Source organism: Pyrus communis, chromosome 15 (assembly GCF_041283825.1).
Source record: "Pyrus communis isolate YQ-2024b chromosome 15, ASM4128382v1, whole genome shotgun sequence".
Classification (NCBI taxonomy): domain Eukaryota; kingdom Viridiplantae; phylum Streptophyta; class Magnoliopsida; order Rosales; family Rosaceae; genus Pyrus; species Pyrus communis.
Genome location: NC_142579.1, coordinates 13,227,688 through 13,240,518, shown reverse-complemented (window position 1 = coordinate 13,240,518; position 12,831 = coordinate 13,227,688). Strand labels below are relative to the sequence as shown.

At 42.2% G+C, this 12,831-nt stretch overlaps 1 protein-coding gene across 1 annotated transcript; it reads right to left on the bottom strand.

Annotated features, from left to right (window-relative positions):
* Positions 1 to 5,274: 5,274 nt before the first annotated feature.
* LOC137725614 (egg cell-secreted protein 1.4-like) lies at positions 5,275 to 6,103 on the bottom strand. Its single transcript, XM_068464367.2, has 2 exons — positions 5,970 to 6,103; positions 5,275 to 5,740 (listed from the first exon to the last, which is right to left on the bottom strand). The coding sequence occupies exons 1-2, from the start codon at positions 6,101 to 6,103 to the stop codon at positions 5,275 to 5,277; spliced, it is 600 nt and encodes a 199-aa protein (XP_068320468.2).
* Between the last annotated feature and the right edge of the window lie 6,728 nt (positions 6,104 to 12,831).

Genomic DNA, 12,831 nt, shown 5'->3' with positions numbered 1-12,831 from the left:
AGCCGGTATCTGAGATGTGGGACCCAAATCAAGTGCCGGCGAGCCATTTCCTTCGGCGATGTGGACTGCCGAAGATTTACGTTGGTCCTTTGTTACACGGGCTCGTTCTTCATATGCAATACGAGCGTTCCTCGTGTCTAGATATGTATCCAGACGTGCTATCCGTTTTTCCTCGTCGGCCGTGAGGCTAAAAAGCGATACAGCCGAGAAGACTTCGAAATGATAGCGTAAATGCTGGAGGTCTTCGAGCGAAAAGGGTAATTCGGCGGCGTCGATATCTGTATAAGGATCGACCTCAAAGCCGAGGACCTGAGCCTCCCGTATATGTTGAAACCTAGCTTTAATGGCTGGATCAGAAGTTTTCTGGATAATTTGCTCGGCATCAGGACAAGTTAGCGCTAAGTCGAGGGCTTCCTGACATGCCTTGGGGAGTCCGTACAAATCATTTGCGAAGTATTTCTTATGAAATTCTCGCATGTATTCCATGGATTCACCGAGGAATGGAGGGTGTAAGTTGCGCCGTATTTTGATAAACGGCTCGCGCGGTGGTAGCGGAGAAAGTTTCCTTTCGGCCTCTTGTCTAAAGTACTCTAGACGAGCTCTCGTTTCCCCAGGCCGGAGAAGGATCTTAATACGTTTCTCAGCCTCCTCAATGGTGGTTTCGAAATTAGCATCCGCTACTTTCTTCCCTTCGGCTAACTCGGTCATGATAGTCGGGGTTGGCCGTTCGCTAATATCTTCCACGGCCTTTTTTGGTTGCCACTGGTTGGCCGGGCTGTCCTGCGCTTCTCGTCGCCGAGCCATGCAGTCTATCCGTTGGCGGCGACGTTTTTGAGATTTAGATAGCGCCGTATACAAGCCAGTTGGAGAGTTGTAACTGTACCAGCGTTGATCCGATGTCCTGGGTGGCTTGAAAGTTTTGCGATCAGCTGGCGAGCCCGAACTGTGGGTATTGCGCGAGTAATAATCTTCATTATAAAAAGGTGCGTCGAAATCAAGATGCCGCCTGACCGAGGTCTGTTCTTTCGGCTTTACTTGGGGGCCGAGTCGATCAAACACTTGACGTCGTGGACCTAATCCCTTTGATGACGCCGTAGGGGCCGTTGGTGTTGTTGAAGGTGTCTTCTTCCCAGGTTCAACTGGTGTTTTACAATGGTCACATAACACCTTTGATTCATGAGTTTTGTCGGCACTTGACCTCGTCATAGGCTCATCAGCGGGTGGCACCGATTGTTCCGTTGGTGGTGCATTTGAAAATATATCAAGCTTTAGTCTTGTTCGACCATTCCGTTGACGGATATGCTGCACCGGGACATATTCGGCCTTCCCTTTGTTTTTGGGAAGGTGAGCATCCACCATACCAATCGTTGTTGAAGGGAAAGGATTAACATCGACCGCCATCTTTTTCGGAAATTTCAACTTTCCTTTTTCGATCCAACTTTGAATTGTGTCCCGGAACACAACACAATTATTGGTCGCATGTTTATTAGAATTATGATACTTGCAGTATATCTTTCCTTTCAATTCATCGGCCTTAGGGATAGTATGTCCCGGCCGAAGCTTGATGATTTTTGCTGCCAATAATTGATCGAAAATTGCATCGGCTTTGGTGATATCAAAGGTGTATACTTTTGATGACTTACTCGTTTCCTCGGCGGCCAAACGGGTTTTGGCGTCTTTGGTATTTACTTGCGCCAAAGCCTTGCAAACATAGGGTTTGTCTATTATTATCTCGGCCGCATCCACACTAGCATACTGAGGGTCTTCACTTTCGGCCGATGCATAGCTCACCGTGGGGTTCTTATACAACGTCCCCCGGGATAGTGACTTTGATATCTTTTCTTCTCGGAGCAGATACTCATATTGTTCGACGTGTTGAGCAAGTTCGTACATATCTCGAATATTTGCCCCCAGGAACTTCTTTTTGTACTCCACGTCTAATCCGTTAAGGGTGATCCTGACGAATTCCACTTCGGGGAGTGGCACTCGGCACCAATTCCTGGCCGATTTAAACCTTGTTAGGTATTCCATTGGAGATTCGTCAGATGCTTGAGCCATCCTGGCCAACGATGATACGGACATCTCCATCCCTGGCCGATATAATTGTTCATGGAACTTTTCGACCAACTCTTCCCAACTCTGCACGGAGTTGGGTGGAAGATTAATGTACCAGGCGAAAGCTGAGCCTGTCAGTGAAAAGTTAAACAGCCGTAGTTTGTAGAAATCGCTATTGACGTCCCCACACTGCGCTGTGAACCGAGCCACATGTTCTAGTGAGGATAAAGATGATTCCCCGGCGAAGAGGCTGAAATCGGGGATCTTAAATCCTCATGGGTATTCATATCTTTCCACATAAGCCGGGTATGGGTGAATGAATTTTGGAAACTTCGGCCCTTTTTTTAGGGCCGAATCAATCATTCTCTGGACTTCGGTCACGTTTATGGAAGCGACTTCTTCTCCCTGGCTTGGTCCCTCGGCTCTATTTCCTGGTCCTCTTCTTTCTAAGGGAACTGGTTGCGGCCGAGCGGACCCTCTCTCTGCTGGTATAGGCACATTCGTCGGGAGCTGCCGAGGTTGGCCGACCTGGCCATCTTCGAAAGCTTTACTAACCAATAGTTCAAGCATTCTGGTCTGTGTATCGCTATTACTACGTATTGCGTCTAACAAATCATTCATCTTCTGACCAATCGACTGCTCGACCTGACGATATTGTTCATCCAGTCGTCTCCGAATGAATGTCCTTGTTGGCGGATCGGAACCTTCCCCACCATCGTCATCACAATCTTCCACAATCCCTTCCATGATCATTCCAGCTGTTTGATTCGGGACTGCGGAGTTGTAAGGTTGCCCGCCGAGACAGACTTCATTCTCTCGGCGTGTTACACTTGTGGCCTCGGGCGGCGCAATTATGATCGGATTTTTTGTAGAGTGCAAATCCTGCCCAAGGCCTTGCACTGGCAAGTCAGTCGTTGACTTTCCCATGGTTGTTTTCTGCTTCGTAGACCGTGTCTCAATGGTCATGAACTTCGAAGGTTTAGCACAAATTGTCCCACCGGGCATGCCAAAATGTTGACCCTAAAAATTTCAAAACCTACGTGGCGCGTAGGCCGAGTAACTAATAAGCTAACTACGTCCTTCGGTCGAATGCGGGGCGTGCCAACTCGTCGGCCGAGCCTGGCCGAGGAGTAAAATTTGTTGATGTAGCTTTGAGCGCATCGCTGACTTCTTTAACTTGCGATTGCGACCGAGGAAGGAACACTCTCGGTCTCTGGGTTCTACAGCCTGAAGACAAGGCTGCTAATTCTGCGGAGTTCACAAATCGTCCGAGCCCGATTCGGTCACTGTGATTATATTCGTGAGAGTATAAGCACGTCGAATCGAGACCAAGGTGTATGGGCACAGGTACTCGAACGTGATGTATGTCTTGATGGTAAACGTAGTTCGGCCGTCGGAATGCCGAACCCTGAAACTCACTTGTGAGTATCCAATCATAAAACCACTCAGCGACCAGTACGCCGAGCAATGTAATTCGTAACACCTAACTATGCCGAGAAGGCTAGCAAGGTGACCTCTACCAACAAAGGTTCGAAAACCTTTCTCGACCGAGACTTGGATAGATAATCGGTCGACCTCGACGCAGTGCTGTTTATCCAAACTGAAGATGCTTCTCGGTCGGCTGATTCTGCGGCAGCAGTGCTGTTTATCCAAACTGAAGGTGCTCGCCGGGCGCTTCCACAGTGCTGTTTATCCAAACTGAAGGTGTGTCGGCAGGAAAAGGAAAGGAAAAAATCTCAAGGTGTTGAGAGGTTTTGCGCAGGGCAATTGTATGCTGATTTGAAGGTCCTTTCTGTTTGCATGATTTCTTGTATTTATAGTGCCCCATTCCTTGAAATTGACTCCGATTTGGATTGGGAGTCTTTGTCCCATTTCGCCTCTTCCTCGAACAAACCTACTCCTACTGGGATTCTGAATTTTCCTTCTTTTCGGGACTTCATTCCTTGCTGGTCGAGAATCCTAGTTGCACTAGGACTTCCTCGACCTTTCTATTTATCTGGACTACTTATGATAGGATTTGACCGTCCCTGCCAGCTGGCCCGGGCCTTATTATTCGGCCCATATTATTTGTCATCGCCTTGGGCCGAGCGCATCCTGCTGCTTGGCCCAGCAATAATATTTTGGGCCTAAACAGAATGACACTACTTGATTCCTCCCACTTTGCATGCTAGTGATGGCACTCATCACTCCATGATTACCGTTCGATAAATTTGATTAATCCATCTACTACACAAATCTAAAAATTTAAACTAATCTAATGATAATTAATATGGTGATGAGTAAAAATGCACTCTTTATTTATTTAAATGAATAGCCCTGGCCTCCTTTCTCTCCTCTCCTCTATGAGATTGCTAATTTTGTGCCATAATTCTCCTTAAAATTAAAAAGAAAAACCGTAATCATGACAAGAGCACAATCATCCATGGTGGATGTCTTTCCAATACTATTTTAGGTTTGCAAGCGATGAGTTGAAGTAGCAAGTGCAAAAATAAATGAGAGGGGTTAATTGTTTTTGTATTTACTAGTTAATTTTCAATGGCTTTTAAACTCGACTTGTTTATTATAGTGCTACCTACTGAGCAAGTTGTTTGTTTCCCCCACTCTTCAACTAATGCCAATACAACAATTTTTTTTTTCTAACCAAAGTCTACGTCACTTGCTAAAATTACCTCGCTTAAAATTGTCAAATATTGAATAACAGAAGTGTTGAAAACTTTTAAGGCCTTAAACAAATTATCCAATATGTAAAAGGTTTCACAAAATAGTAGGCAAAGGTTATACCATTCAATTCTTCAGCCCGGCTCTAATCATACCAAACAATAAAAAATCTTTTAATCATTGGAACAATAAAATAATATAAAATGTTTTTTTAAATGTCATAAATTTATACATTTTTTTTTATATAAATTAAAATTTAATTAAGGGATTTGTTAAAACTACATTCGTGCACCGTCTTGAAGAGTGAAATGCACAAATCTGTTTTTGCCCCATTATGTTTTTGGTTTTGTTTCACTGGTTTTATCGAGACAAGATTGGTGAACATCCAGATGAAAGTGTTACAAATAACATTTATTATATGGTTGTTCACCTTAAAATCACCATTCATTCAACAAAATTTAGTAGTAGTAGTACTTGAGAATGGAGAGACATATTTTTATACTCTAATTAAAAGTCCAATATATTAAACCATGATGGTTGCCGGAGGGGACAGGCGTGGCATTAGTTGGCGGGAGGAGTAGGCGTGGTGGCGGCAGCAAGAGGAGATGAAGCAGGGGCGGAGGAATTAGTAGTAGTAGCAGATTCAGCGGCGTCACAGTAGCCTCGCAAAATGTTACCCTCCTCAGCCGTGAAACCGATGGAAGTCAGCATTGCAGGCCAGCAGTGGCGCGTAATAGTGGCAATGGCTTGGCAACAATCAGGCCCTATATCAGCCTGCCCATTCAGGAAAAACAGAACCACCTCATTGGAGCATAATTTCAGCTCCGCAAGCGCATTCCAGCAATCGACTAGCCCGCCACTTCCTTCACTTCCAGTTTTGATTCTCGCAGTGATGGGGATGCTGTAGGCTGGCTGAATGGGATCAATCACGTTCCTTGCTGCAAGTGCATAGTTTGCACCGGTGAATATTAGGCATACTGTCACCAGGAGAGCTACATTTTGTAAAGCCATGGTATTACGGCTAGAACTACCACAGATGAAATATATGTATGTATTTGTTTTTCTGAAAATCCGAATGTGTGAAGAAACTGTTAGGGCTTGGGAAATAATTTATAGTGGAGATTGATCCGGTGAGGAAGCAGAGAGGGCTACTAATTATTGATTAAGGAGTTAATTAATATCATGATCATGGAGTTCGATAATTTAATTTTGTTGTTTGATTAATATTCCAGGAAACGGTTACATGGGTAACTTACGAGAAAGAAGGTAACGAGCTGAATGCCGATGCCTGATGGGTGTTGTCACCAAAGACCTTCCCCGATTGACAAAATGTTTCACTACTGACACTTGAAAAAGAAGCTTTCAAGATCTCGTCGCTTCGGTAAATCATTTCAGCCACAAAGAGGAGTCCTAAACACTTTAGGACACCTTATCCTAATCCTATAGGGATGCCATGCACTTTACCTTATCTTGGAGGGTTTCTAGAAGCCTTAGATGCCCTATCCTATCTTTGCCGTGGGTTTTATCCAAATCCCCTTAGTTTTTAGGCTTTCTAGAAGCCCTAACATTATCCCTACAAAGGTGCCGCACCCTTATCTCTTTTTCCCTACAAATTTGGCCCTTAAAACATGATTCTAGGAACCTTATCTTATCTCCTACAAAGGTGGCGCCCCAAATCCTTCTAGAAGTGCCAATTTCTGCCACAAAACACTTTGTTTCTAGAACCCTAAAAATCTGGCGCCTCTATTCCTTTTCCTTTGGGGTTTCTGATAGGAGCATATTTATGCGACTTAAATGGCTTGTTCTCGTACATTTACGTTATGTTTCTTTAGTTATTTTAGTTCTTTATGCTTCTTTTGTGTGTTTTCAGGTTCTAAGGGCAAAGTATGCAAAAGGATGCCTTTTGGAGCCTTTTGGAGCAAATTAGAGATTGGAATGGATATCATATGCTTGGAGCCAAAAGGATAGACGAAATTGAAGACTTGAAGTAGGAAAGTTAAATCCTAAAAAGACCTCATGTTTGAGCATCATTGAAAACTCCTACGCATTTTAGAACACAAAAACAACATTCCTAGCAACCTTAGGACATTGTCGTGTGTTTCCTTGTGTCTCCCTTCCTTGCCATGCAAGGAAGGGCTTTGTTCCCTATTTTAAATACTTAAACACTACCACTTATCATTCACCACATATCATTCACCACTTATCATATCATACATTCATTTATCACTTATCATAATCATTCACTTATCACTTAACATATCATACACTTATCACTTATCACTCATAATCACCTACAACATCCACCTACTTCACCTACAACATCCACCTACTTCACCTACAACATCCACCTACTTCACCTACAAATGACATAGCCATATGTTCCCTCCACTACTCCTATAAATACCCTTGCATTCATTCATTAAGGAACATCTCATTCACAACACAACACCCCTCAAACACTTCCATTATTCCCTAGCCGTGAGCTTCCCATCTTCCCCTTAGAATCTAAACCATCTTTCCATTTCCATCACTCCTCACTCCATTCCACACTTCCATTCCCCCAAACCAACTATCCTTAGACCTTATGCTACAATAAAGAGGAAGAGAAGAGGGCCTAAACGTTCATACAATTCAAGTTTGAGTTGTTGGAATGTTTAGGTGTTTCTTTGATTTCAATGTTTAATTTTAATTCTCTTTGTTTTGTATGAGGAACTAAACCCCCCCCTTAGCTAGGGGGTGATTCGAAATATATGTTTATGCTTGCATTTTGATTTGATTACTTCTAATTGCATTTCATAAGTTGTTGATTCAATTTGTTTAACCGTTTGATTGATAACTTATTTATGTATGTTTATTAAGAATGCGCGCTTAATTTTCATGCATGAATATGACGCTAGAATATAAGTGATTTTCACCTAATCGTTATGAACTTATATTCACAAGTAGTGGAGGTTGCTTATAAACAATCGCGTTAAATGAATTCTTGGCACGAGTTTCATGCTCATCATAGTAACGAATGCCTCGTCAACACTTATAGTTTTCATAATGCTTAATGATCTTTGATTGTATCTTTATTGTGCTGTTCACGTAAAGGACTTTTGGAGAATGTTGTGAATTGCGTTGCGCTAACCCATCCAATTCATTAACTTAAGGAAAACTTGACGGTTAATTTAAGCGGACCTAATTAACCCGGGGTGATGAGCTTCATAATTTATTGAAATGTAATTGGAAATCTTTTTATTATGCAAGTGTAACATATGTGGAGATGACCCCCTTAGCTAGCATTCATCCATTCTATTTCATCAATTTCATATTTACATTCTGTTTTAATTTGTTCATTTAATTTAATTTCGTATAAACTTAAATCCCCCTTTACTTTAATGTCAATTTAGTTAGAAATCATTTTAGTTTGTGTTTTTAAAAGCATTTTGAGTCTTTGGTTTGTCTTAGTGTTTTAAAGTTTAGTTTTACATTCTTTGAGTCTAGTTTAGTGTTTATTATTACGTTTTTACGTTTTTAAGTCAGTTTCCAAGAGATTAACAATCCCTCATAATCCCCGGTCCAGAACGATCCCTACTTGCACCTATACTACAATTTGACAAAAAGAGGGTTTAATTTGTGCGCCTATAAAACTCGCATCAAATTTTGGCGCCGTTGCCGGGGATTAGCAACTTTGCTAATCCCTTGGTTCTTTTCTTTTTTTTTGTTTAGTTGTTTTCGTTTTAGTTTCTAACTTAGTGTTGTTTTCTTTGTTTGTTGTTACTTTTGATATTTGATTTAGTTCTCTTTCTTTGATTTTAGGTACTAGAGAAGTAAGATATGGATTTTGCTAGCATTCAAGCTCAATTGGCAAATCTTACTTCTAAATTGTCGCCGTATGCCGAAAGGACCACAATGCAGAGTGTCCCTACATTTGGTGCTTCATATAGGCAAGGATTTCAAGCCAATCAATGTCCACAAAGAGATTGGAGGGATCATTCAAACTCTATATGGTGGGAAGATCAACAAGTTCAACGTGAAGCATATTGGCAACCATATGAGGAGTTCTATTCAAGACCTATGCAGCCACCACAACTTCATATGCAATATGCTCAATTAAATTCAAGTTCGCCAATAGATTATAATCAAATTCTTAATGAAATAAATTCTTTGGCGCATGGGTCACAAAATCAAGCCAAGGAGGCTCAACAAGAAGCATATTGGCAACCATATGAGGAGTTCAATACAACACCTATGCAGCCACCACAACCTCCCCCACAACAATTCCAATCAAGTTCAAGTATGTCCATGGATAATGATAAAAATTTTCAATTACTAACCTCTTTGACGCAGGACGAACAAAATCAAGACAAGAAGTTGGGTAAATTGGACGAGCAATTTGGGCAGATTATGGAGTTCATGAAACAAATTCAAGAGCAAAGTGAACTCTCCAACTCAACTATTGAAAACTCGAAGGAAGATTTTGAAATCCATAATGCTATCACTTTGGGAAGTGCTATGGAGGTTGGAGCTGACCTAAAAATGTCCAAACATAGCCTAGAAGTGGATGAAAAGCTGCTAATTGAGGAGGAGGAAGAAGACATGCACACGGCAAGGGTAGAACAACCCTTGCCGCAGCCCCCTAAGCCCTCTAAACCACCCACCACCAGTAAGGACGTCCCAATTCCATGTTATTCTGATGTTATTCCACCCAATGTCCCTTTTCCTAGCAGGTTTTTGATTCCCAACCAAGAAGAGAGTAAAAAGGACATCGTGGAAGCCTTCCCAAAGGTGCAAAATGCTATTCCAATTCTTGGTGCAACACAGCAAGTTTTAGATGGTGTTGAATTCTTCAAAAGACTTTGTACACCAAGAAGAATGATTCAAGAGAAGGTAGTGGCTGGAGAAGATGTAGAAGGCATCAAAGAGGACATATTTGAAACCACAATTCCCAAGGAAGTTGGATTTTATGACACGGGACAAGTCATAACTTTCGAAGGGGTGTTTATTCTGGAGTTCATTTTGGAGCACACAGGTAAGCCGCCTCCCCGAATTTCAATTTTCTTTTATACTAACATGTGGTTAATGATTCAGGCACCCAATCTGGAATTTAAACTATTACCGGATCATTTCAAGTATCACCGCCCATTCAAAGATAAAAAAGCCAAGATACTAAACATGGAGAAAGATGGAGCCTTCACAGAGGATGTTTACGTGAAGCCCCGCTACGAGGCGTCGAAGCAGAAGGAATAGAAGCGGAAGGCATAGGAGCGGAAGGCGCAGAAGCGGGAGGCATCGGAGCGGAAGCCATCGGAGCTAGAGCATTCCAGGCCTCAATACTTTGCCAAGCGCTGGATGACCCAGGAAAAAGGTGCCTCTGGAGACAAGCTGCAAGCCTTTGACGGTCACTGTGAATTCGACCCTCAGATTCTTGCAGCTCATCAAGCTTTCTCTTCATGCCCGACGAATAGTTATTTGCAAGCACATGCAAACTTCTATTCTCGTACTTAAGCTGCTGGATCTCTTGCTTAAGACTCTCCACCTCTGCCATCAATGATTCCACCTGACGGGAGCGGGCAAGCAGGCGTTGGCCCATGTTGGACACAGAACTCGCACACTGAACACTAAGTGCGAGGGACTCTTGAACGGCCAACTCATCGGACCGTCCTGACAGCAGCCTACTATCTTTCGGAGTGAGGAGGTTCCTAGCTACTATTGTAGCTGTTGTGGCGTCCTGCATCACGGAGTCTTCACCTGTAAGAAGACCGTTAGAAGATAAGAAAGAAGGGCGCCATACGTTACCTTGACGTGGCGCGCCCGTATCACTGCTAAGGCTCAATTCCAAGCTAAGGTTCGATGAGTTTGCCATTTTTCAAAAGTGTTCAAAGAAAAGGGATGGAGTTAAATTTCAAAGGGCCGGAGTCGATCTTCAAGAATGGGAAATCTTCAGAGTGTGTTTGTTGTGGTGATCGATAGCTCAATAAAAAAGCCAAGGCGACGCGTCCACCGATTCAAAAAGCCGGAATTTCCGGCGTAATTTTGGCGACGCTTTCTCGGCTTTTCAGAAGACGCGTTCAACTTTGTCAAAAGATTTCTTCTTTTCAGACAACACGTGGAGGCCATCACCGCAACTACATATCTTTAGCCGACAAGCGCAAAGTTCGGCGACGCTTTCTCTGCTTTTCTGAAGACGCGTGCAGCTTTGTCAAAAGGAGCCGCATCTGCACTACCACGTGTCGTTCAGAAAGCGAAGGGGCGTCGTTCAGAAATTGAAGGGGCGCCTGCTCAGAAATCGAAGAGGCGTATTCAGAGATCGAAGAGGCGCCACTATTTCAAAAAGCCGGAATTGCGGGATCAAAACGTTCGTCGACAAGGGTAAAAAGTACCACCACTTGATATTATCTCTATATATGTCGACCTTCATCTTTTATGGCAGGGCAAACCTGAAGAAAATGCCCAACTCTCCCTCACCTCTGAGGGCGCACTCCCAGCAAAGCCTTTCGAAATACTAAATTTTTTCTTCTTCCCCAAAGATGATACCAGATGCCTGGAGTAAAGATGACCCAGGAGGAAATACATGTGCTGATTCATGCACCGCTTCTTCAAAAGCAAAGGTATCTCATATCATCAAGGTCAAAAGCAAAAGTATCTCATATCATGCTCTTTCCCTGTCTTTTTCTTTGTCCTTGTTCTTACTCGCATGGCAAAGTAAAAGAAGCAATCAGCCGGCACTTGGAGTCAATCTTCCGATCTGGAGCCAACTGCCTGGAACCTATTCTTGATTGCTTACCTAGCGTTGCTCTCGAGTAGTCATCTTCAACGGTTGATACACTTCCGGAGAAGGGACCACTTCTGCAAAGGGGAGCGAGTAAGGCAAGTGAAAATGATACATTGAAGCATGTGGAGACAAACATAGGCTGAGTTATCCTCCAACCCTTTTCAATACGAATTGGAAAGATTGAACAAAGAAACAGATAAAAGGGATAAGCTCAGACCTTCGGGGGAGACCAAATGAACCATCATGCTGCCCAGTTCAAGAAGTAGCACAAAGGAAAATCAACGATGGGCGGAAACCAGTTCAAGAGTAAGCCTGTGGAATCACAAAGATCAAAGCCTCAATGCAATCACCAAGGAGAAGAGGGAATTTACACTCCATAACCAGATTTGCGTCCCTAAACTCTTCTCTTTGTTAATTACATTCTGCCATGTTTAGTATGTTTAAATGTTTTTTGTGTGTTTACTTATGTTTTGTGTGAACCATATGCTTAAAACATTGAGGACAATGTTTGATTTAAGTGTGGGGGGGTAACTAAGTTTATTTAATGCAAATTCGTGGGATTTTATCACCCATAACTTCAAATGTTGTTCCTTGCTGTTTTAAGGTGTTTTTAAGTTGTTTTAGAGTGTTTTAGTGTGTTTTGTTTTATAACTCCAAAAATCACATAAAAATTTGAAAAACTTGTTTTAAAAACCCTAAAAAGAGTGTTTTGAGTCGTTTTTGTGTGTTTGTGTCTTAGGGTACCTTCCAACACAATGATAAGGATTTGGTTTATAATTGCATGACGGTTAGAAAGAGTTATAAACATAGAGAAAAGTATGATTTACTCTTGGTATATGCTTGGTTATGGTTATAATGTATGACTTCACATGCAATCATAAAAGAAAAAAAATTCGTTTTTGTAACATGCTTGAAGGAAGGAACTCAAACAAACGCTACAACCCTGAGAGACTTGAGCCTATAACGTTCTTTGGAGAGTTTAATCTGTGATTTCTTGTTTTCTAAAGTCGTTGCATGATCTCATTATTCTTTGCTTGGTTACTACTTAGAAGGTGTTTCATCATATAGTTCCAAATGCTAGAACTCATGCCCATTTCATTCAAAGCATGTTATTGATTTGCATAACACATATTCAAGAAGAAGTTGTGTAGTGACCACCACCATAGCCAAATAGCCTTACTTCCCATACTTCGTATATGTTGTAAGTTTTAACCCCGTTGAGCCTTGTTTAGCCTTTATTCTTTGTTTACCCACATTTTCCTCACCTAGCCTAGTTTAGGACAATCCCCACCCTTGTTCTTAAAAGATAGTGAGCATGACTTAATTGAATTCCTTTTGAGTTACATTATGAAAGAAAATAA

Coding starts and splice junctions, on each gene's coding strand:
- LOC137725614 (XM_068464367.2), bottom strand. CDS start 6,103: ATGATTTACCGAAGCGACGAGATCTTGAAAGCTTCTTTTTCAAGTGTC. Junction 5,741..5,969: donor AGCTCGTTACCTTCTTTCTC/GTAAGTTACCCA, acceptor CATCTGTGGTAG/TTCTAGCCGTAATACCATGG.